Source organism: Balaenoptera physalus, assembly GCF_965194825.1.
Source record: "Balaenoptera physalus genome assembly, chromosome: 1".
Lineage (NCBI taxonomy): Eukaryota > Metazoa > Chordata > Mammalia > Artiodactyla > Balaenopteridae > Balaenoptera > Balaenoptera physalus.
Genome location: NC_138882.1, coordinates 77572816 through 77597169, shown reverse-complemented (window position 1 = coordinate 77597169; position 24354 = coordinate 77572816). Strand labels below are relative to the sequence as shown.

Genomic DNA, 24354 nt, shown 5'->3' with positions numbered 1-24354 from the left:
GCAGCAGTGCAGAAAGGCACAGAAGAGAGATTTGAGCAGCCAAAATGGATGGTGAATCTCATAGCCTTGTGTTGAAGGAGAATCTAATTTGGCTGCAGTTGTACTTTGTTTCCACAGCAGACCAAAAGGGGGAGAGTTACTGCATTGTTTTTTTTTTTTTTTAAATTTTATTTATTTTTGGCTGTGTTGGGTCTTCATTGTGTGCAGGCTTTCTCTAGTTGCGGCGAGTGGGGACTACTCTTCATTGTGGTGCGCGGGTTTCTCATTGTGGTGGCTTCTCTTGTTGCGGAGCACAGGCTCTAGGTGTGTGGGCTTCAGTAGTTGTAGAACGTGGGCTCAGTAGTTGTGGCACATGGGCCCTAGAGCGCATGAGCCTCAGTAGTTGTGGCATGTGGGCTCAGTAGTTGCGGTGCGTGGGCTTAGTTGCTCCACAGCATGTGGGATCTTCCCAGACCAGGGATCGAACCCGTGTCCTCTGCATTGGCAGGCAGATTCTTAACCACTGCACCACCAGGGAGGTCCCGCTTGCATTGTTTTCTAATAACAGATTTATTGAGATATAATTCACATGCCATAAAATTCACCCTAATAAGCATGTACAATTCAGTGATTTTTAGTATATTCACATAGTTGTGTGACAGGTATCTAGTAGCAGAACATTTTCATCATCTCCAAAGGAAAACATATACCATTAGCGGTCATTTCCCTAGTCCCTGGCAACCACTAATTCACTTCCTGTTTCTATGGATTTGCCTATTCTGGACATTTCCTATAAATAGAATAATACAGTATGTAGCTTTTTGTGACTAGCTTCTTTTAGTTAAAGTGATGTTTTCAAGGTTCATCCATACCGTAGCATGTATCAGTACTTCATTCCTTTTAATTGCCAAAAGATATTGTATGGATATGCCACATTTTTTAAATGTGTGCATCCGTTGATGAACATTTGTGTTGCTTCCATTTTTTGGCTGTTGTACATAGTGCTGCTACAAACATTCATGTATAAATTGTTACATAGCCATATGTCTTCCTTTTTTATTTTTATTTATTTTTTGGCCATGCCGTGTGCCCTGTGGGATCTTAGTTCCCCGACCAGGGATCGAACCTGTGCCCCCTGCAGTGGAAGTGCGGAGTCTTAACCACTGGACTGCCAGGGAAGTCACAGCCATATGTCTTCATTTTTCTTGGGTATAAACCTAGCAGTGGAATTGCTGGCTGATATATTAACTTTGTTTAACTTTTTGAGGAACTGCCAAACTTTTCCAAAGTGGCTGCACTATTTCCTACTGCAATTTCTCCATATCCTTGCCAACACTTGTTATTGTCTATCTTTTTAACTTTTATCCATCCTAATAGGTAAGAAGTATGTCATTGTGGTCTTGATTTGCATTTCCCTAATGACTAATGGTTGAACATCTTTTCAAGTTCTTACTGGCCATTTGTTTATCTTCTTTGGAGAAATGTCTATTCATATTCTTTGCCCATTTTTCATTTGGGTTTTTTGTCTTTTATTGTTCTGAGAGTTATATTCTGGATAAAACTCCTTTATCAGGTATGATTTGTAAATCTTTTTTCCCATTCTGTGAGTTGTAGTTTTACTTTCTTGATGATATCCTTTGAAGCACAAGTGCTTTTAATTTTAAGTCCAATTTATTTTCTTTCTTTGTTTGTGTCATATCTAAGAAACCATTATCTAATCTAAGGTCATGAAGATACACTCCTTTGTTTTCTTCTAAGAGTTTCATAGTTTTAGCTCTTACATTGAGATGTATGATAAATTTTGAGTTAATTTTCACATATATGTGGTAGGAGTCTCATTTCATTCTTTTGCATGTGACTATTCAGTTGTCCCAGCACCATTGTTAGAAAGACCTTTTTCCCCCAATGAATTATCATGGCACTCTTGTCAAAAATCAGTTGACTGTAAATGTAAGGATTTATTTCTGGACTCTCAATTTTGTCCCACTGATCTGTATGTCCAGCTTTATGCCAGTACCATCCTGTCTTGATTACTGTAGTTATGTAGTAATTTTTGAAATTGGGAAGTCTGAGTCCTGCAACTTTGTTTTTCTTTTTTAAGATTGATTTGGTGATCCTGGGTCCCTTGCATTTTCACACAAATTTTAGGATTGACTTGTCAATTTATTGCAAGAAAGGAAGATGGGATTCTGTGATATTGTGGTGTAATAAATATATATTTGGTCCCTGGTTTCTGGCACAGAACTCCTAAAACTCTTAGACTTTCCTGAATGTTAGGGGTGAGAGGAGCATCTGTTGTCACTCATAAGCAGCCCCTTTCAATCTTATCTGAGTTGATGCTAATGAGGTGATTCTTGGTGGGACCCTAATAGCTTCGGGATGGGGGCTGGTTGCCAGAGGAACCAGCCTTATGATTAGAGGGTTGGGACTTTCAGCCCCACCTCCCAACCTCAGGGGAGGTGAGAGGGGCTGGAGATTAAGTCCAACCTCAATGGCCAGTCTATATAATATAACCTTCTGAACAGTGGGATTTGGGGAGCTTCCAGGTTGGTGTTGGGAGGGTGGTGTGCCCAGAGAAGCTTACCAGAGCTCTGCCCCCCTTCCCACATACTTTGCCCTATGCATCTCTTCATCTGGCTGTTCATTTGTATCCTTTATAATAATTCAGTACTAGTAAGTAAAGTGTTTCCCTGAGTTCTGTGAGCTGTTATAGCAAATTATCAAACCTGAGAGGGGTCATAGGAACCCGTAATTTATAGCTGGTTGGTCAGAGGTACACGAGACGGAAGACTTGTGATTGGCGTCTGAAGTGGCGGGGCAGTCTTGTGGGACTGAGCTGTTAACTGGGGGGGGTCTGTGCTAACTCTGGGTAGTTAGTGTCAGAATTGAATTAAATTGTAGGATACCCAGTTGGTGTCTGCAGAGAAGTGGAGAATTACTTGGTGTGAAAAACCCACACATTTGATATCAGAAGTGCTGGTAGTAACAACAGTGTATAGGTTTTAGTAGAAATTGCACTGAATTTGTAGATCAGTTTGGAGAGTATTGCCATCTTTACAGTATTAAGTCTTTTGAACAATGAACATGGGAAGTCTTTCCATTGATTTATGCTGTCTTGACTTTCTTTCAATTATGATTTATAATTTTCATTGTACATCTTATACTTAAATTTATTCCTAAGCATTTTACTCTTTTTGAATATTACAGTATGCTATTGTGAATAGAATTGTTTTCTTCATTTTTGAACACATTCATTGGTCTTAATAGGGTTTTTTGTGTGTGTGTGTGTATATCTGTATTAACATGATCTTTATATAGAAAATCTTATCTGTAAATAGTTTTGCTTCTTCTTTTTTCAGTCTTGATGCCTTTTATTTCTTTTCTTGCCTAATTTCCCTGACTAGGACTTCTAGATCAATGTTGAATAGAAGTGATGAGAATGACCATCTTTGACTTGGTCATGATCTTAGAGAAAAAGCATTCAGTCTTTTACCATCAAGTATGATGTTGGCCCTGGGTTTTTTGTAGATGTTGCTTATTAAGTTGAAGAAGTTTCCTTCCATTGATAGTTTGTAGAGTGTTTTCATCATGAAAGGATATTAGATTTTTGTCAAACACTTTTTGTCTGTTGGGAAGATCATTTGGTGTTTGTCCTTTATTCTATTAATATGGTATAGTGCATTAATTAATTTTCATATATTGAACCAACCTTGCATTCTTGGGAAAAATTCCACTTGGTCATTGTATAATCCTTTTTATATGTTGTTGGATTTGTCTTGCTAGTTCTTGAGGACTTGGGGACAGTTGTTAAAAGCAGAAGCATATATGGCATATTGTTATCATTCTTGCTGCTAACAGTGTAGGAAGCATTAGAAAAATCCTAAAAATCAGCCTCAAGGACTCAGAAGACATAGTAGTAATCTGGAGACATTTCTCATGGAGTCATTGCTGATATTAGCTTATATATTAAGTGATGTATATAATGGTTATTCTGAATCTTGAAGAAATACATTGGATTCTAGTTCAGAGTCTCAATTATTAGGGAAGAGTATAATATATTTTAGGACAATTTCCAGTCAAGAAAGAGAAAAGAGAGAAAAATAGAGAAAAGGTTGGTATTTAAATGGGGGTACATGCCAGTTATCTGGAAATTTTACTAGTTGTGGGGTTTTGGTCAGTGATAAATGACCACTGTACTAGAGATCCTGCATCCCCAACTCTTTTCCTGGTCACAGCCTGTTCATCTGGAGGGAAACGTGACAAGGTATGTACCTGAAGCTGAGCCTATTCTGTGAGGTTCTGTGAGCAGTGTCATAGTTAGTCACTCCCTGCTGGGGGTGGTCCTTGGGTGGGGGCGGGAGTCTGTCAGTGTCTGTGTAGCTTGGTCACTGGTGACACTCCCTGCTCGTGCTGTTCATCCCTTCCCTTTTGTTTGAGCCTGTTGGGGTTGAATTCTAGATTCCATCCTCCCATTAACTCTGTGGCATTTTGAATTACCTTGTTTTGTGCAGAGTCGTTAGTCTGTGAGAATCCAAGACAGGATTATTGTAGAGCTACAAATTCTGCCTCCTCAGGGTCTTTTTGGCCCACAAAGAAAGAACATAATGATATAAAGAATATCATCTCTTTATGGTTGTATGATATTTTAAAAACTAGAATACTTTTGTCTGCATGATCTAATTTTGATTCTTATGACAACTTTGACTTATAGGCAGTACAGATACTAGCTATATTCTATGGATGAAACAGGCTTGGAGAGTTTAAATACTTAGAATCTAGCAGGTACAGAGTGTTGGTACTGGGAAATCCCTCTCTGGCATCATCCTGGAGTCTCCTCATCTCTGTTTCTTCAGTTCCCTGGTCCTTTCCAATAGTGGGATTATTTTTTCCTCCTTCAGTGTCATTGCTCCATTTTCATAATGAACATCTTCAGTTCCATTCCCAGTGTCATTCAGTGAATCAAATGGTGATCCCTTTTCCTTTTTCTGCAAATCTTCATGCCCTGAAATTTTTCATTGGTTTGTTTTTGACCTCATGATCATTCTGGTGTCTGTACACAGGCTTACTTGTCCAGCTCAGTTTGAGTTTAATGTAGTGAACCAGGCCTTATTGGGGCACACTGGCTTGTGTTCATCCTGAATGCTTATTTCCTACTGAAGTATGAGTGTTTCAGTGAAGGGTAGGGAGACCCACTTTGGTTCTGATTCCGCCACCCACAAACTATATTCTTCTCTTTGAGCCTCAGTTTTCCCTTCTGTAAAATGAAGGGTTGGATCAAATGACCTTTAAGGCCACTTAAGCTGTTGGGTCTGACTTGCCTATGATTTTCTCATGTTCTTTGTTCATCTCTCCATTCCTGGCTTACCTGGTTGTTCTACAGGTGATTTCAGTATCATGGAATGTCAGTGTTTCTCTTTGCCTCTCACTATGCCTTGGGCTTCCCCCTTTTCCTTTTTTTTTTTTTTTTTTCCCCTATAGGAGAAATAACCTGCAGTCTAAGTAAGCATCCCAGGTGGCAGGGATGGAAAGCACTCCCTGACCAGGATGCAGCCCTAGCTCCTGCCCCATGCCTGCATCTGTGATGTAAGCGAGAGATCTTAATTGTGAAGCTGAGGCTTTCATTCAAGAGCTAATAGTTGAAAGACTAGAACAGGTTTCCGTCTTCTGCTTTTTTCTCTCCTCTTTGCTCTCTCATTCAGAGTCCTCATAATAAAGAAAAATGATGAAGCCAGCCCATCTAAGCTTTTGCTAATGGAGACTAAAAGAACTCACAGAGGCAGCCTCTCCATGGGCACGTTGCACGGTTCAGTCTTACCCTCTGTGCCTTTTAGAGAATTGCAAGGCATTAGCGTAAAGACAAGTCACCACAATTATTTATTTTGCACCCAGCCCCTTAATGTTGAGGAGCAGGAAGGATTCTGCTGTGATCTCCGGCACATTCGTCGGCCCCCGCTGAGCCCCTGATCAATAGTGACACAGTCGCATCAGATGGCCTTCAAATAGTACTTTCTTTTTCAGATGGGCTGGGAGAGAGAGGAAGAAATATAAGTGCTTCATTCCTCTTAGACTACAAATAAATAAAGACATGGTGTGCAGCCGCATTTCAAGCATCTTGGAAGCTTTTCTGGTGTGTGGGTGTTGGGGACGGATAGGGGGAGGAGCGGGGAGAGGGGAACCTGCACTGAGGCTTCTGTCCTGTTGCAGGCGGTGGTAAGAACACTGGTAAATGTCCATATGGGTACTTCTAAGTCCCCACTCCCCCTCCTGCACACCTCAGCACCTGGAGAACAGAGCAGGCCGCAGAAGTGGGGTGTGGGGCACCCCGAGGCAGCTTTTCTCTTTTTGGTTCCCTCCCCCAGAGCATTTAGTAGAAGGTCATTGGCTGAGTGCGTGCCCTGGAATCTGGGGCCACCGCTGCTGCTGCAGTTAATGCTGCTTTGTTCGATGCTAAATGAGGCGAGAACTTTCACCCAGGTCACATTCATAATCCTGCTCAGCAGGACGCTCAGCTGTGCACCGAGAGCAGTTTCTGCAGGCAAGGAGGAACTTTCCTGTTGGAGCAGTCGTGCTGGCCTGGTGTGGGGAGAACGGGCTTTTCGATTCCAGTTCTGCCATGAACTGTGTCCTTGGACCAGGTCACTTCTGCGGGCTGCAGTTACCCCGCACTCGTTCAGCAGATACTTGAGTTTTACTCTGCCAGACCCCGTTCTAAGGGCTGGGAATGCAGGAATATGAGGGCAAGGTCTCAGCCCTCAAGGAGCTTCCATTCTACTGGGCGAGGCAGATAGCAACTATGTAAATGAGGCAAACCCCTAAGTGCAGACCATGTTAAATGCTGGGAAGGATACAGCATGATGTTGAAAAAGAGTAACTTTAGATGGAGTCATAGTGGTGAATATTTATTAAGTGCGGGCAGGATACCCAGCTGTGCTAAATGCTTTTCATATGTTCTTACTTAATCTTTCTTCTGTGACATAACCTTGGACATGACTCCTAAGGTTCCTTTTGGGAAATTGTCTGCACCTATGATTCCAAGTTTTTAGCAGGTATCAGGACAGAGGATTGGTTACGGGACTAACTCAGATGGGCCCATCACAGCTGGTGATTTCTAAATACAAGCAGCGTATCAGATTTTCTACTGCTTCTGTGTATTTTTGGAGAGAGAACTCAATGTGGCCAGGAGACCTGAAGGATATGAGAAGGTAGGCAGGGTGATGGAATAAAAACCAGGCCAGGTTTGGGACCCGAAGGGAGAGAGTTAATAAGAATGCAGGCAGTGGGGAGGGTCCTGGCCTGGGACCCAGGAGCTGGGGGGAGAGCAAGCCCCTTCTCTGCCACCTGCTAACTGCTTTAGGCCTCATCGTCTATCTCTGTAACAGGAGGGGTGTCCTCCTGAACCTCACGCGGATGTGCTCTGGGCTGAGGCTGTAGCGCTGAGTGGTTTTCAGAGAGATGTAAGATGGGAATGCAGAGATCCAGGGACCTTTACATTGTGCCCATTTATGGGGGCCCTGTCCTTTTACCCCAGGAGAATGTGGCACTGTGGTCTTTCCCCATGGCCTTGCCTGCATTGGCCAGTCAGTGGGGTTTTTATAGCCCATGACAGAAGATTCTGCTGTCTTCCTCTGAAGAGCGTAGATTTTTGTTCTTAAGGACAGTTGATGGGGCTGGTCTTAAATCCTAAATCTGCCTGTGCTGAGGCAAGCAGCTGCCACCTTCTGCTGGACTCCTTGGAGCCTCCTTTGCACATGTGCAGTTGGTGGGGTCATCCAAGACCTGAGCGGGATTTATGCACGATTGGGGCTCCTTTTCTGTCAGAAGTTTCTGCTCACTTTCAGGCTCTAGTGACCAACTCCCCAGGCCGTCTGAGTGAGTCTTTTGGCCTAAGCTCCAGGCAGCCAATGCAGCACTTGCAGGATTGTGCTATTGGGCAAAACTGTACAAACCTGGTCTTAACCTAGTGTGGTTCCCTCCTTTTAAGGGTTGATTCTCTGCCAGTCTCTGCCTGCTTTTGGTCTCTCTCCAGTGCCTTCAAAGTTACTTTTATTATTTCAATTAACAGACTTAATTTTTTTAGAGTGGGGTTTTAGGGTTACAGAAAAATTGGGTAGTGAGGACAGAGTTCCCATATACCCACTCAACCTGCCCCCCCGCCCAGTTTCCCATTATTAACATCTTGCATTAGTGTGGTGCATTTGTTACCATCGATGAGCCAATATTGATAAATTATAATTAACTAATATCCATAGTTTATATGTATCCATAGTTCACTCTTTGTACATTCTGTGCAGTTATTTCTTTGTATCTTGTCCAGAGTTTGTTGGAGGCCTAGCCTGAGGATACCAGTTTCTCCAACATTATCACAAGCAGAATCATCTGATGCATTTATTTTTGATTCATACATAAGCTTTTTCCTGGTCTCTGGAAACACTTGACAGAAACCTTGTAAATAAAGGGAGTTCCTTGACAAGGGCGAGGGCAGAAAGTCTAACAAGTCGATGGGCGGCGATGATATTTGTGGCTGTGTTAAGCTGTTATGTCTTGATGTTTTTAGTGTGATTCATGTACCAGGAAACACTACAGTTCAGTTTATCACTGTCTTCAGAAGTTAATCTCCAGAAAATAGGGTGGAAGCAAGAAAATGGGAAAAAAAAAAAAAACCACCAAAAAACAAACCAACAACAAAAAAAAACTTCATGAGGTATTAACCTAGCACCAAGGGTGAGGTTTTCTGGAAACTTACAAAGAATATCTGAAGTCCGTTGGTTAACCTTATTTGCACTTAACTCCTGCTTATTCCGTGAGTGGCATCCTGCATGTGAAGGCACTCACGTACCTTCCTCTTCCATTGGAAGAGGAAGCCACAGATAAAACTGACTTAGATAGGGCTTCCCTGGTGGCACAGTGATTAAGAACCTGCCTGCCAATGCAGGGGACATGGGTTCGAGTCTAGGTCCGGGAAGATCCCACATGCCACAGAGCAACTAAGCCCGTGCACCACAACTACTGAGCCTGTGCTCTAGAGCCTGCGAGCCACAACTACTGAAGCCTGTGTGCCTAGAGCCCGTGCTCCAGAAGAGAAGCCACCACAATGAGAAGCCCGCGCACCGCAACGAAGAGTAGCCCCTGCTCGCTGAAACTAGAGAAAGCCTGTGAGCAGCAACAATGACCCAACGCAGCCAAAAATAAAATAAATAAATAAATAAATAACTGACTTGGGTAAATCTCACATGTTGATTACTTAGTACAATTTGCATCTTCCTTCTAGTTTCTTTTTTTTTTTTTTTTCTTTCTAGGTGGTAATGAAAAGGAAGCAGGCCCTGATATTTTTAAACTTGTGTGGTTGTACGAACCACCTTTCAGGTGGGTCTGGTCTACGACTGTGTCTTACACTTTGCCCAAAATGGAGCCTCAGAATGGACTGAAGTTAGTTGTGGAGGTGGTAATGTTTAGGTATCGAGATACTTTTTCGGTTTTTTTTGTTATACATGTACATAACGGCAGTAATCACTTATCGTACTCTCTGGGTTTGCCATGAGGAGTGGGATTTCTGACCCCTCCCCTGCCTCCCTGAAATTGTCGCTGTTTTTTGGTTCATGATTAGTGTGGATATTTGGCTTTTGATCCCTACTTCGTGTTTCCTATTAATCTCCTTGAATAACCGTAAGGTGCAGCTATGGTAGAGATGGGTTATCTGCTCCAGACTCTCCTCAGAAAGACAGATTTGTGATTTTCTTCACATGATTGGGAAGGAGGATGAGTGAGTGTGTGGTGTGAATACAAGTGGGATGTGTTAGTGAGTGTGGGATGACCGTGTGCATGCTTTGTGTGGGGGGTGTGTGTGTGTGTGTGGTGATCAGTCATGTGTATGCATGTGGCACATGAGGTGTGTGAACGTGTGCCCTGATGTGTGTGTGTGAAGGTGTGTGGTGTATGCGTGCACATGTACCAGGTTGGCTGATGGCGTGAAGGAGGCACTAACAGCATGAAGATGTTGGGTGTCCTCACGTGGGTGCCTTCACATGCAGGATGCTACTCGCTTGTTCGGAAACCTTGTCCAGAGCTAGAAAGCTGCCTCTGCATTCTGTCTGTGTTGCTTCCATCCTCACTGTACCCCGAACGCTTTGGGATTCTCAGTCCAGCGGGGCCCCTTCTTGAGAAGGGATGGGGATGGGACGCATCTGGGCATCTGCATTCAGGCCCAGTTGTGGACCTCACTGGGTAGCAGGCCCTTTCCTGGGGTTGCAGGGATCAGTGTGGGAGGAGCATTCAGTCCTCCAGGTTTACCTGTAACGGGTGACCTTGCTCGGTCTTGAGATCCAGGCTCCCATGTGATGCCAGAGGGAACACAAGCCTTGAAGGTCTGATTGCCAAGTCAGCCCTGACTGCTCAGAGGTCAGGGCAAGAGCCATCAGGCGTGCAGCGTTCAGGAGAGGGAGCACGGAAACTGCCCCCGGCAGGGGGGGTGCTTTGAAGTTGGGCAATCACAAACCCGGCCTCACGTCATTCCTGGCTTATGTGGGTCACTGACATGCTGACAAACGGTGGGGCCCCAGCAGAGCTCAGAGGGCAGAAACACCAGCCATGGTTAAAGCTGACAGCACGCTTAGATCCTTAGATCGAGGGGGCTTTGTTTACCTGCTGTGGTGAGGCTGTCCATCTGGGGCCCAGACTTCCTACAGGCTGCTCGGAATCTTGATCTTCAGTGTGTTAGCACAAACTGTGGGTCAGTACTAGGGGAAATCCTTTCCCAGTATTTAGTTTTTGAAACCCTCCTCACTGGGGCCAGCCTTAACTCCAAATTTTAGGAAGAGCCTTTTATTCCCATAATCACAGGAAATATGTTTTCTGTAGAAATGACTGTCCTGCTCTTATCTTCTATTAATGCAATCTTGGGTTGCATAGACCTTTAAATTATCCTGGAGCTGTTAATTTCTAGGATATCCTCTGGGATATGTGTGTGTGTAAAAAGGAAAGACAAATTCCAGTGGGTCAGTGTGGAATGGGATGGTGCTTAATAAATGTTGGGTTGTCCTCTTTCCTTGTTTCATCCTGCTAAGTAATGATATCTAGAAATAATCTATAATTTTGATCCAGCAATCCCACTTGTAGGAATCCAGCCTAAAGGGCTACTTGGATGAGCTCAAAGGTGTGTAGATAAGGAGGTTTGTGGAAGCAATTTTGTAGTAGTGCCCTAGGGGAAGTGTCTATCAGTCATCAGGGGAGCCATCACATGTAATGTGATAGACGTGTATGCGTCGGTGGAGAAAGATGTCCAAGTTATATTTAAAGTTAAAAAATCAAGTTGCAGAACAACGTGAGTAGTATGAATCTTTTTACATAAAAGAAATTCCTCTGGGTGTCTATGAATATATATATATGTCCATTAATATACAAAAAGAGATGTACATCAAACTGTTGACAGTGGGGGACTTTATTCTTTTGCTCTGCATGTATCTGCATTATTTGAATAGTGTACAGCAAGAAATTATATACAGTATTAGACAACCTGTATGTCATTTGGTTTTAAAATTAACTTAAAAGTTTAATCAAGTTAAATTTTTTTAAAAAAATAAATAAATAAATTTATTTATTTATTTTTGGCTGTGTTGGGTCTTCGTTTCTGTGCGAGGGCTTTCTCCAATTGCGGCGAGTGGGGGCCACTCTTCATCGCGGTGCGCGGGCCTCTCACTGTCGCGGCCTCTCTTGTTGCGGAGCATAGGCCCCAGACGCGCAGGCTCAGTAGTTGTGGCTCACGGGCCTAGCCGCTCCGCGGCATGTGGGATCTTCCCAGACCGGGGCACGAACCCGTGTCCCCTGCATTGGCAGGTGGATTCCTAACCACTGCGCCACCAGGGAAGCCCCAAGTTAAATTTTTTAATACATAACTAGTCCAGTCTTTTTCTCCATTTAGGAAATTACTCAAATGTGTGAGGTCTCTATAACATCCAGGGCTAACTCAATACAGTTCCATTAATTAAAAAAAGTAGATATTCATCTTTTTTATTCTTTTGGATGGCTTTAATGCATGCAGACCAGATTTGTGTAAGAGATTTATACCTTAGCTCATTTTATCTTTACTGAAATCCCATTTTACAGATGAGGAAATTGAGACAAAGACAAAGTAGCTTGCCACAAATATAGTGGTGGGAGATTCTTCATACCCAACTCTTTCTGTTTCAGAAGACTGCTTGTTTAAACACAGTCCTTGGCTGCATCTCTGATTAAGAACGAGATGAAAAGGAAGCAGTTTCTTGTTTTGCTGTTTTATAAAGTTAGAAATAGTCTCAAGACATCCTTTTGGCTCTTGATTTCCTCATCTGTAAAATGGGAAGATGAACTTGATGACTTCCAAAGGTCCTTCCAGCCCTAACATTCTGTGATTAGGGGCATTTGCCATCCGTCTTCTCAGTGAGTGTTTGCTTCTTTCCCCGCAGTATGTCGGAAGCCTGGACGTGCCGAGGCCCAACAGCAGAGTGGAGATTGTGGCTGCCATGCGTCGGATCCGGGTGAGTGGCTGGAGGTGGGGCTGTTGTGGAGCTGGAACTCAAGCGTCCGCCCTTTTAGAAAGTACTGGAGGTACCAGAATGGATGGCTGCACTCTTTGCAAGACCCCTACACGGTCCAGGGGAGCTGTTCTGAGTTAGGTGGTTGATCTTGATTAAAGACCAAGGTAAAATGGATGTATGATGGCTGGAGGGCTACCACCCTCCCTCTCTTGTGACCTGCTGCTTCTCAAACTGAGACACGTTACCCTTGAGGTTGTGTGGGTTCTGCCAGGGAATGAGGGAGACTGGTGAAGTATTTTTTTATTCAAAGATTTTCGTGAAAAGGTTTAGTATTAGTAATTAGCTGATAATTGGCTCAAAGCATTTAAAAAGTAAAGCTTTTTTTGTGGTACATAAAGAGGATCTACTTAAATTTTTAAGAACAAATGTGGGATTTCAACAGAATTTCCTTGGTTGGTTGCTTTAGGCTCTGGACATGTGTGTGGGTTCTCTTCTGCCATTTCCGGTACTCTAGAATAGAGTTTGATCAACTTTCCAACCTGTTGCTTTCGGAGTCTGTGGTACGCGGAGCAGAGATGGAATAAAAATTAAGTTGTCTTCTGATCACTGTGAAGGAATTTGCCCATGTGCTCTGTCATGAAACAGAAGAAATTAGATTTGTGCGTTTCGAAGGTAGGGTTGGGATTGGTCAAACAAATTGTAATGACTTTTTGGAGAGAATCGGTGTCGGAGGTGGCTGGATTGGTCATCCTGAATGCAGCCTGGTTTGGACTCTTTGTCGTCTAGAAGAATCTACTCACCTCAGTGGAAAACATATAGATGTTGGGAGCTTCATTTTGCCTTTTGCCAGGTTTACTTTCAGTCAATTCACCTGAGCAACAGAAACCTCAATTCAATGACAGCAGTTTTGGGAAGAAAATTAGTGTGTTTGCTTCTGTTTCTCTAAGCAGTTCATCAGCCTACTAAAATAAATTTTTCACTGCTTTGGCCCTCCCAGTCCTTCAGCATTTTTTTTTTTATTGATTGATTGATTGATTGATTGATTATTATTTGGCTGTGTTGGGTCTTCGTTTCTGTGCGAGGGCTTTCTCTGGTTTCGGCGAGCGGGGGCCACTCTTCATCGCGGTGTGCGGGCCTCTCACTGTCGCGGCCTCCCTTGTTGCGGAGCACGGGCTTCAGATGCGCAGGCTCAGTAGTTGTGGCTCACGGGCCCAGTTGCTCCGCGGCATGTGGGATCTTCCCAGACCAGGGCTCGAACCCGTGTCCCCTGCATTGGCAGGCAGATTCTCAACCACTGCGCCACCAGGGAAGCCCCTTCAGCATTTTTTATTGTTAAGTTGAATTTGTTGAAACTACTATTAAATACAACAATACTGTTTTTCATGGACATAGAAATGAGTCACTTTCACATGAGTTCATTTAATGTTCATAGTAAACTGTGAAGAAGGGGTCACGTTTCCTTCATTTTCTAGATTAAACTGAGGCTCAGAGAGTCATAGAGGTCCAGAAGTGGTGGGCATGTGGCCTGAATGCAGTTCTCCAGTTGGTTTCATGAGAACATGCAAAATGCATCACACCTTTGGCTTCAGGCCTGGCATTCAGTATCCCCAGGCCTCTTCTCTTCCTTCACCTTCCTGTTCAGGTAGAAAGCACCAAGACCTCAGCTGAGCATATCTGGGGTGTTGCTCTTGTGAGGATAGGTTACTGCTCTCATCATGGTTGTGACCTTGGGGTTTCAACAAAAAAAAAAGTCCCTCTTTTCTTCATATTTGACTAAGAGACAGCGCATATGTTGTTGCTAATATCACTATCATTATTACAGTAACAAATATTAATAATAGTAGCTATCAATAACAGTAGCTACTATTCAGTACTTACTATGTGATAGGTGCTTTATTAGGCCTTTTAATATGGAAATAATGTTATTATTTGTAGCTACTCTAGATGAGGTGAGGGTATTATTGTTAAATTTTATAGATGAGGAAATGGAAGCCTGGGGCATTAAATAATTAATTCTAGATCAAATGGGTGTCAATAGTTGGAGCTGGGATTCATGCCCAGGGCTGTGCTGCTCCCTAATTTGGGTGATGATTCCCGCTGGAGAACCAAAAGGTAGGGACATGGAGCTTCCCCAGTGAGGGAGTCAGTGGCAGAAATACAACTTTGCAGAAGGAACAGAGGTACAGGAAAACATCCCCTTGAAGCAGCGGAGGGTCAGGGTGTGTGGTGGGGCTGGCCATGCATGGGATCTGGAGGCCTTTGGGGCTGGAGTGTGGCCCCTGTCTCCTCTTCCCGCATCACCTGTCAGCCCAACTGGCCATGTGCCAGTAGCTCCGTTCCCTGTGACCTGCTTCTGGTGCTTAATGAGCAGCTCATTAAATTAGATGGAGAAGTGAATTGGCCAGAAAGCTGTTTGGTCTGGCTGTCCAGTCACTTGTTTAGTCTGACCACCAATAAGAACTCCGGGTGTGTGTTTTACCCTGAACCCCCCAATTCACTGCTAGGTCCAGGCTGCTATTTTCTTTTCTTCTCTCCCTTTCAAAAGCTGTCTTGCCTGTAATTACAGTTGTCGAGAACTAGGGCATGTGATTTCTGTGTAAAAGACTGTGCCTGACTCTGTCCTTTTGTGTTGAATGGTGCCAGGCTAAAGCTGGGCAGGACACTGCGGAGTTTGGTTCCTGGATGCTCTTGTGGGTTCACAAGATGCAGGCCTCCAGCTTGGCCCTGAGCAGTGTCTCGTCCTCAGAGAGAAGCGGTTACTGTAAGGATCACGGTAACCTTACGTCTGTGAAATGGGTCGTGCCTCGCCAGGCCCTTTAGACGCCAGTCTCCCTGATCCTCTCTGGAGCTCTGCACGGGACAGTGCAGATTGTCTCCATTTCACAGAGAGGGAAGCACCTGGAGTGAAGGGATTGGCCTGAGGTTGGCCAGATTCATCTTCTGAGTTGCGGTTCCAGCAGCTGTATGGATTCCTATTCCTGCCCCAGTGCCACACCTGCAGTGTTGACTCTGAGCTAAATATGTGGACTGTTGATTTGACTGGTGTTTTTCCTCTCTCTTTTCCCCATTTCTCATTGGTTCCCTCACCATATAGATTTTCTTTTAAAATTTGTTATCTGTCTTCGGCATCTTTTTCTTTTCTCATGTGCTTTCAACGATTTTTTTTTTATGGTGGTTAAAAACACATCACATATTTAACCGTTTAAAAGTGTATAATTCAGTAATGTTAAGTATATTTACACTGTTGTGTAATAGATCACTCTAAAATTTTATCTTGCAAAACTGAAACTCTATACCCATTGAACACTAATTCTTCTTCCCTCTCCCCCCAGCTGTTGACCGCCACCTTTACATTTTCTCTTTCTATGATTTTGACTACTCAGATACCTCATATATATGGAGTCATACTTTGCCATTCTGTGACTGGCTTATTTCACTTAGCATAATGTCCTCGAGGTTCATCCATATTGTAGCATGTAACAGGATTTCCTTCCTTTTTTAAGGCTGCATAGTATTCAGTTGAATGTATGTAACACATTTTCTTTATCCATTTATCTGCTGTACCCTTGGGTTTCTAACACCTTTTGGCTACTGTGAATAATGCTGCAGTGAACATTATTCAAAGGAGCATGTGAATAATGCTCCTGAACAAAACAGGATCTCAAAGAGATATGCACATATCTCTTTGAGATCCTGTTTTGAATTCCTGTGGATGTATACTCAGAAGTGAGATTGCTGGATTATATGGTAGTTCTTTTTAAAAATTCTTTGAGGAACCTCCATACTGTGTTCCATAACGGTTGCACCATTTTTAATTCCTGCAACAGTATAAAAGGGTTCCAAGATTTTTTTTTCTTCTCAGTAACGTATACCTTCTTGGTACACATGAATTTAAACAGATGAATAGATGAATTTTCTTTAAATAGATGCATTGTCTTTTTCTGGTAAGGATTTGCTGGGGTGGGAACCACTAAGCACTTGGAGTGTTTCTGGGTAGTCTCAGGGAGCAGGACATGGATTCACAGTGGATTGCCAGGTTACTTGCTGTCATAGGGGCCTTCTGCCTGAACTGCCCAATGCCAGGGTGTGGGAGTTCCTTATACTGTACTTCGAAGGACTAGATCTGGGGTTGTGAATGGTTGTAAGTGCAGCATTAGCACAGTTGGCATAGTATGAGTTGGCACATAAGTGGATGAATTCATCAGCACTTCTTAGAAGGCCTCTCCTTAATTTAGCACTTTCACCTTCTGCTTCTCTAACACTCCAAGTAGAACCACTTCTGGCCCTGCCATGCCCTGCCCTGGTCACGCAGTGTCCCTTTGCTTGGATGCACAGCTCTTGGTTGGGCTCTGGTGACTAGCGTGGCATGTTCCCAGGGCAGTGTGTTTGGAGGCTGCTTAGAGTGGAGACCATACAGGTGAGAGCCTGAGACCTGGGAGGTAGATGGGGGAGGAAGAAGGGAGGAGCAGGAGAGCCAGCCCTGCTCAGCTGGGGAAGGGTGTTTAGTGTTTCCTTTTGCCCTATGGCTGATAGTTATTATTTGTATATATTTATAACTCGTACATTTACAACTTTAAACATACTTTCACATACATTATTTCATTTGATTAGCCTGGAGTATTCCTATTTGTTACCTCTGTTTGATGAGAGGTGGGAAGACGGGGCATGGAGGAAGGAAGGGGACACCAGGCTCTCCGGCCATGTCAGCCAGCATAATGCATGTGCACGCATTCATTTATTCACTCATTCATTCATTAGATATTTATGGAACACTCTATCCTGGGCTAATGTTTCAATATTCTTTTGGGTGCTTATATTCAGTAATGGACAAGCCAGGCACATGAATAACTATATATTATTAGAAAAAGGGTAAGAAGCTAAGAAAGTGTGTAACTGGGAGATGTAACCCAATTTGAGGGAGACAGGGAAGACCTGTGGGTTACAGAGGGACGGAGTCAATAATCAGTAGATACTGCAGCCAGATGACCCCCGAGATGAGGATATTGTGGCGCAGGGAGGACTTGCAGCTCCTGGAGGGAGGTGACCACGTCACATCATACTGTCTTTGAACCTCAACTGCCTAACTTAGTGCCTGACCATTAGTACACAGTAGTGTTTCCTGAATGAATGAGGAATTTTCCCCAATAAAATGTACTTGTTTAAACTCAGTCTTTTGTGTACTTCAAAGACAGAATCGTAGCCCATCATTCATTGTTTGAAGTGACTGTAATTGCAGTTTATCCCTCAGATTTTAGAGGCCCAAGGTCACACAGGAGGAAGACTCAGATCTTCTGATGCCCAGCCCAGCACTGCTGCAGAGTAAGGCCAGTGGAAATTCACTGCACATTTTTTGCTTCCTTGTTTTCTTTGGACGGCTTCTAGGAACTTCCATTGATTAGTTGGGAGTTGGGATGAATTGTGGGAAGCCCTGACTGTCAAACTGAGTTGGAATGAACTGCAGCTGTGGGTAGCAGTAGTTTTTGGATCTGCTCTTTTTTTGTTTGTTTCCTTATTCAGGATTTGCCACTTTTCCCAAGGTTGAAAGAGGTACCTTTAGCTAGTCCCCTTGACACATGAAGACCCTGGCCTGTTCCCTTGTTTGTCTTACTCTTAAGAAATCTTCAGTTTCTCTTATTTTCTGTCTTAGTTTACTATTGCTCCTGAAACAAATACCACAGTCTTACTGGTTTAAAACAATGCAGGTTTATTATCTTACAGTTCTAGAGGTCAGAAGTTTGAAATGAGTCTTATGGGGCTAAAATAAAAATGGGTCAGCAAGGCTGTGTTCCTTCTAGGGGCCCTAGGGGAGAATGTGTTCCTTGCCTTTTCCAGCTTCTAGAGGCTGCCTGTGTTCCTTGGCTTGTGGCCTCATCACTCTGAACTCTCTATCACCACATCCGCTTCTTTGACTTTGACCCTCTTGCCTCCCTCTTATAAAGACACTTGTGATTACACTGGGCCCATATGGATAATCCAGGATAATCTTCCCATCTCTCAATTCTATAATCACATCTTCAAAGTCCTTTTGCCATGTAAGGTAACATAGGCACAGGTTCCAGGCGTTAGGACATGGACACCTTTGGAGGCCCATCATTCCACCTACCACGCCTGCCTTGTTTATTGTCTACCAAATAGGATAAGCTAAGTGGTGGAGGCCAGACCAAATCAGCGGGCCCTCTTAATTCCAGATCACATACTTCCCCCGCTCCCTACCAGCTGCCTCGTATTGGGTGGACCCACATGTTCTCCTCTGATCCCTGTGATGACCCAGGCAGGAAGGAAGCTTAAGAGAGATTCCGCAGAAGCACTGGATGATTACCCTGCTCTTTGTCTACCAAGGATCCAAAGGCCTGAGAAGATGCTGGCTGGATGAAGAAAACAAGAGAAGAGGGGATACGATTTTTTTTTTTTTTTTAAAAGCTGCACAGCTTAGAACAATTCACAAAGTTCAGAGAAGTTCTGCACGAGCCCACAGTTGGTCTGACACACTGGGGTTGCTTGCTTGGAAATTAACTGGTTGAAAGTTGAAGGGTGGCCAGTAATACTGAAATCAGGCTACTGGCTTTGCACCATTGGGCCTGCTGTGTGAATAGGTGAGTTTGGCAGCCAAATATCTGGTATGATTTTCAAGTCCATTGTTCCCAAATATGAATACCATTCCCCCCATTGCACTTTTTAGCTTCCTCGGAAAGCTGTGTAGTCAAAAGAGCTCTCAGTGAAGAATAATGAGAGTTGGACTCGAGTCCCCTTGACTTGATGTGTAACCTTGGTGAGGTATCTGACTGCCATTAATTTCAGTTTCCTTGTTTATAAAGGGGAAAGGATGATACTTATTCTCTCTGGTGCTATCGTTGAGTCTGGGATAATGCATGAAAAAATACTTTATAAACCAAAAAGGACAATTTATATTCATCGGTATCATTTTTATACATTCCTCTGGGTTTCAAAGCATTTCATAAATGCAGGTAAATACCCTGAGAGATACTGAGCTGCTTCATCTAGCTCCTTTTAATAGCCAGCGTCTTTTTCCAGATTTCAGTGCAAACATCACATCCTTCGGGAGGCTTCCCCCACTAGGTCATTTTGTCTTCTCACATGATCTTGTGGCACCACACCTCTCTCTTTTGTAGCACTTGTAGCAACTGTATTCCCAGTGTCTGGCAGGGTGCCAGCCTTTGCTGAGTAGACTTTTGTTGAGTGACTGAGAAAATTAATCTTAGTTGATAACCATGTGAGCATAAAGCAGTGAAACCCAGCGAGGCTCTATTGAGGGAGTGCCAGGGAGGAGGAGGGCTGCAGTGAAGTCAGACCTAACGAACTCTGTAACCTACCAAGGACTCTGGCATGTGGAGAGCCAGGCTGGGCTCCAGAGTGGCAGCTGGTGTTCTGTTACTCTCTCACCTTTGGAACCTGTTGTAGCTGCTGGAAGGGAAGCCTCAGGTGGGGAAGGAGAGAGGCGTCTTGCTGGGCCTTCAGGGCTGGAGAGAAGACAGGTTTGTGGTAAAGACCAGATTTATGGCTGTTAAAAACCCAGGGGACAGATCCCTGCAGTAGAAATGTAGTGTAGCCTCACAGAGGTCATGCAGCTGGACCTGGAGGGGTAGGTGCGTGCAGCCAGTTGCACTCAAGAGTTGTGTGGTCCCCCATCGTGGCTCCTCTGCCTGTGGGCTGGGTAAATCCTTGGCCACCCTGCAAACAGCTTTCACAGTAGTCCAGCATGGGATCAGCGTTTGCCATTGAACAGTGACTTGATTTCTCAAGAAGGACTGCTCAGGAGTGGTGTGATCCGTGGCCTGGAACGGAATGGGCAGGTGACCAGGAAATGGCCAAGCTCTCCCCTTTCCTACAGCTCCCTTCCAGTGGTGCCACCTCTTCCAGAAATTTCTCTCATGATAACAAACAAATATAGAAAGGTCCTGGATGGTCTTGGGAGAACAGGAATGAAATGCTCTTGGGAGAAGATCCAGGGACTGGGGACACTGGTGGCTTTATGGAGTAGTGACTGGAGTTGTGAGTGCCTTACAGCTGCACTTGTGTTTCCCTCCCCACAGGCGTTAAGCCCCTGCACGTGGCCTCTTCATACGTTCAGCCAGGAAATCTATGTTTTACCCGCTTCCGGGAGGCTTTGTCCAGGAATCATTTCATCCCTTTATGTAACTCTCCCCCTAAGTGGCTACCCTCAGTATCATTTTCTCTTTTGTCATTAATTGTTTTCCTTCTCTTCCCAAATTCAGAGTTGGCAAGTCTACCCCTGAGCAGCTTAGATTGTAACACAGACCTAGCATGGCCCTATTAATTTCCTATTGCTGCTGTAACAAATTACTACACACATAGTGGCTTAAAACAACACAAGTTTATTATCTTACAGTTATCCTCCAGTTCTGGAGGTCAAAAGTCTGAAATGAGGCTGAAATCAAGGGGTTGGCAGGGCTGTTTTCCTTCTGAGGCTCTAGGGAGAATCTATGCCCTTGCTTTTCCGCCTTCTAGAGGCTTCCTGAATTCCTTAGTCCTTGGCCCCTTTCCATCTTCAAAGTCAGCAATCATGTCACTCCAACCCCTGCTCTAACTCTGCTGCCTTCCCCTAACATGTATAAGGACCTTGATCATTACACTGGCTCTTCCTCTTTCCTCTGATGATGGAGGATGATCTCCCCTATCTAAAGGTTCTTAATGTAATCCCATCTAGGAGTCCCTTTAGCCATGTAAGATAACATATTCACAGGTTTTGGAGATTAGCTTGTGGACACCATGGTGGTGGCAGGGGGGTGGTGTGGTGGTGGTATTAATTGAGTATTAGGCTTGTAGCGGGGATTGGAAAGATTCCACTCCTTTACTGAGGTGCTCTAGTATCGGGGTCAGGAAGAACTAGGTTCAAATCCTCTTCCTTCTCTTGACTAGCTGTATGACGTTTCTTACTGCCTCAGTCTTTAATCAGTAAAGTTGGAGTATCTTCTTGGCAGATATATTTTACGGTTTTATGTGAGTGCATGCAAAGCACTGAGCGACGTGCCTAGCACATGGATTGTGCACCGTAAATAATAGTTCCCTTCTCTCCTTCCTAATTAGTGTGTATTGGACGGGGACAGTGGGGTCAGAAAACCATACAAGTTGGCTGTCAGACACACTTAAGCACCCAGTAAATATTAGCTTTTAAAAGACATCAGCTTTGCATGCCAATTATTTTTTTCCCTTAGTCTGTAGATGAGTGTTTCTCAAAATGGGTTCTGTGGCTCTCTTGGAATTTAGGGATGTTGTCTCCAGGGTCTGAGTTCTTTATAAGAATTAAAAAATTTTGTGTTTTCATTTGATCCAATAACAAAGTAAAATAAGCCTATTCCAGACTCTTGGAAGGGCCATATTATGCCTGAGTGCTGCCAACTGTTTTATTGTCTACAGTTGTGTTTGTTTCCTTGTGTTGGCACCAGATAGTTCTTCTGTAATTGTCATGCCCTGAAGAAAAAGTTCACAATATGTCTATAATGAATTCTCATAAGGTGAAGGACAAGTGACGGTACCACACCTTGTAGGAATTACGATTTTGCAGTGATGGGAACAGAAGAAAGTGGCAGAAAAATGGAGACTGCACATGGAGCGCAGGACTGCAGGCAGGGCTGCAATGCGGCCACGCTCCCCGGGGTGGCTCTCTGAGTTGCTCGTGACTTGTGTGACTGGTGTGATTTGTTGGCACCTGTGCTGTGCTGGTTGTCAGAATACTGCCATCCAGTTTTGTGTGTGCTGAACTCAAAAGAACTTGGGTAAGGTACTCACGACAGATTCCTGTTGTGAGAAGGGATATAATTTCAGTTAAATAACAAAATCTTCTCCGACATGAACATCTTTACTTTGAATTTATTGGTTATACAATTTGTGTTTAATTTATAAATTTGTAAAAGACCTGTATGTATAAGCAGTTTATATCCAGTTTTATGTCTTACATATTTAAATGGTGTACATGATTTGCCAGCACTTTTTTTGGTAACAGCTTTATTGAGACATAATTCACATATCATGCAACTCATCCATTTAAAGTATAGAATTCAGTGGTTTTTAGTATGTTCATAGTGTTGTGAATAACCATCACCATCATCAATTTGAGAATATTTTCATCACCCCAAAAAGAAACTCTGCACTTCTTAGCCATCACCTTCCAATCTCCCCCAAATACCCCCCATCCTAGCCTCAGGCAACCACTAGTCTACTTTCTGTCTCTGTGGATTGTCTGTTCTGGATGTTTCATATAAACGGCAGTCATACAGTGTGTGGCCTTTTATGTCTGGGTTCTTTCGCTTAGCATAATGTTTTCAAGGTTTATCTGTGTTATGGCATGCATCAGTACTTCATTTCTTTTTATTACTGAATGATATTCCATAGTATGGATATACCATATATCATTTATTTATTCAAATGCTGAGTGTTTGCAAAATTTTTTTTTCTTAAAAAGAGGCCCAGACTTTATTAAATTTTAGAAAACATTTGATGTGGATTGAGCAGGGTGTAAAGGGATGGTGACAGTTGTTGTCTTCTCAGCCAAAGGAAACAAATCATTGCTTTTTTAGGTAATCTTGGGCAAGGCATTCTCATCAATATAAAGAATGATGTATTGATAGGAGAACTTAATTTTTTGTCCACTCATTTAAAAAAACGTATTGAACGTTGGGGTGCATATATCTCTTTGAGTTAGTGTTTTCGTTTTCTTTGGATAAATACTCAGGAGTGGAATTGATGAATCGTATGGTAGTTCTGTTTTTAATTTTGTGAGGAACCTCCCTACTCTTTTCACAATGGCTGTACCAATTTACGTTCCCACCAACAGTGCACTAGGGTTCCCTTTTCTCCACATCCTCACAGCATTATTTACAATAGTCAAGATACGGAAGCAGCCTAAGTGCCCACCAACTGATGAATGGTTAAAGATGTGTTTTATGTATATTACAATAGAATATTACTCAGCCATAAAAAAGAATGAAATCTTGCCCTTTGTGACAGCATGGATGGATCTGGAGTGAAGTAAAGTAAAATAAATAAGTGAAATAAATCAGGGAAAGACAAATGCTATATGCTTTCACTTATATATGGAATCTAAAAAACAAACATATATAACAAAACAGAAGCAGACTCACAGAGAACAAACTAATGGTTGCTAGAGGGGAGGGGGATGGGTGAAATAGGTGAAGGGGATTAAGAGGTACAAACTACTGGAATATATTACAGTAAATCACAGGGATATAATGTACAGCACAGGGAATATAGTCAATAATAGTGTAAGAACTTTGTATAGTGTATAATCTATAAAAATATTGAATCACTAAAAAAATGTGTTGACTTCCTTTCATGAGCCAATATTGTTTTAGGCTCTGGGGATATAGCAGTCTACAAAACAAAGTCCTTGTCTGCATGGAGCTTATATTCTGGTGGTTGGGATGGAGGTAAAGGAGGAGACAATATACATACAATGTCACACGTAAATTGTCTGCAGAAAAATAAAGCAGGGCATGAGGATAGACAGTGCCAGGAGGTAGGGAGTGGAAGCTATTTTATGTGAATTGTTGGAAAAGACCTCTAGTTTATGGTGACCTTTGAATCTCTAGAGATGTGAATGTGAGATAGTGAGCAAGCAAGCCATGTGAATATCTGGAGGCAGCTACCCAGACAGAAGGAACAGTAAGTGCGAAGGCCCTGGGGTGGAAATGGGCTTTGCAGCTTCAGGGAATAGCAAGAAGCTCAGTGTGGCTGGAGACTCAAGAGTCCAAACACAAATAGTAGATTATTTCCAGGAGTTTATTCCTAGGAATCACACATCATGTGAATCTGGTTCACTTAGTACCTACTGAATGTCTGACCACACATGAGAAAATGCATTTATCTT

At 43.3% G+C, this 24354-nt stretch overlaps 1 protein-coding gene across 6 annotated transcripts in view; it reads left to right on the top strand.

The window, feature by feature from the left end:
• LOC309663865 (carboxyl-terminal PDZ ligand of neuronal nitric oxide synthase protein) overlaps positions 1–24354 on the top strand; it is a 302668-nt gene that overhangs the window by 65564 nt on the left and 212750 nt on the right. For all 6 annotated transcript variants that reach the window (XR_014265505.1, XR_014265506.1, XM_082468485.1 and 3 more), the window contains exon 2: positions 12417–12488. Coding sequence is in view for 4 of the 6 variants with exons in the window: in XM_082468485.1 (XP_082324611.1) it covers positions 12417–12488 (72 nt within the window). In the remaining 2 variants the exon portion in view is untranslated. The remainder of the gene's footprint in view (positions 1–12416; positions 12489–24354) is intronic.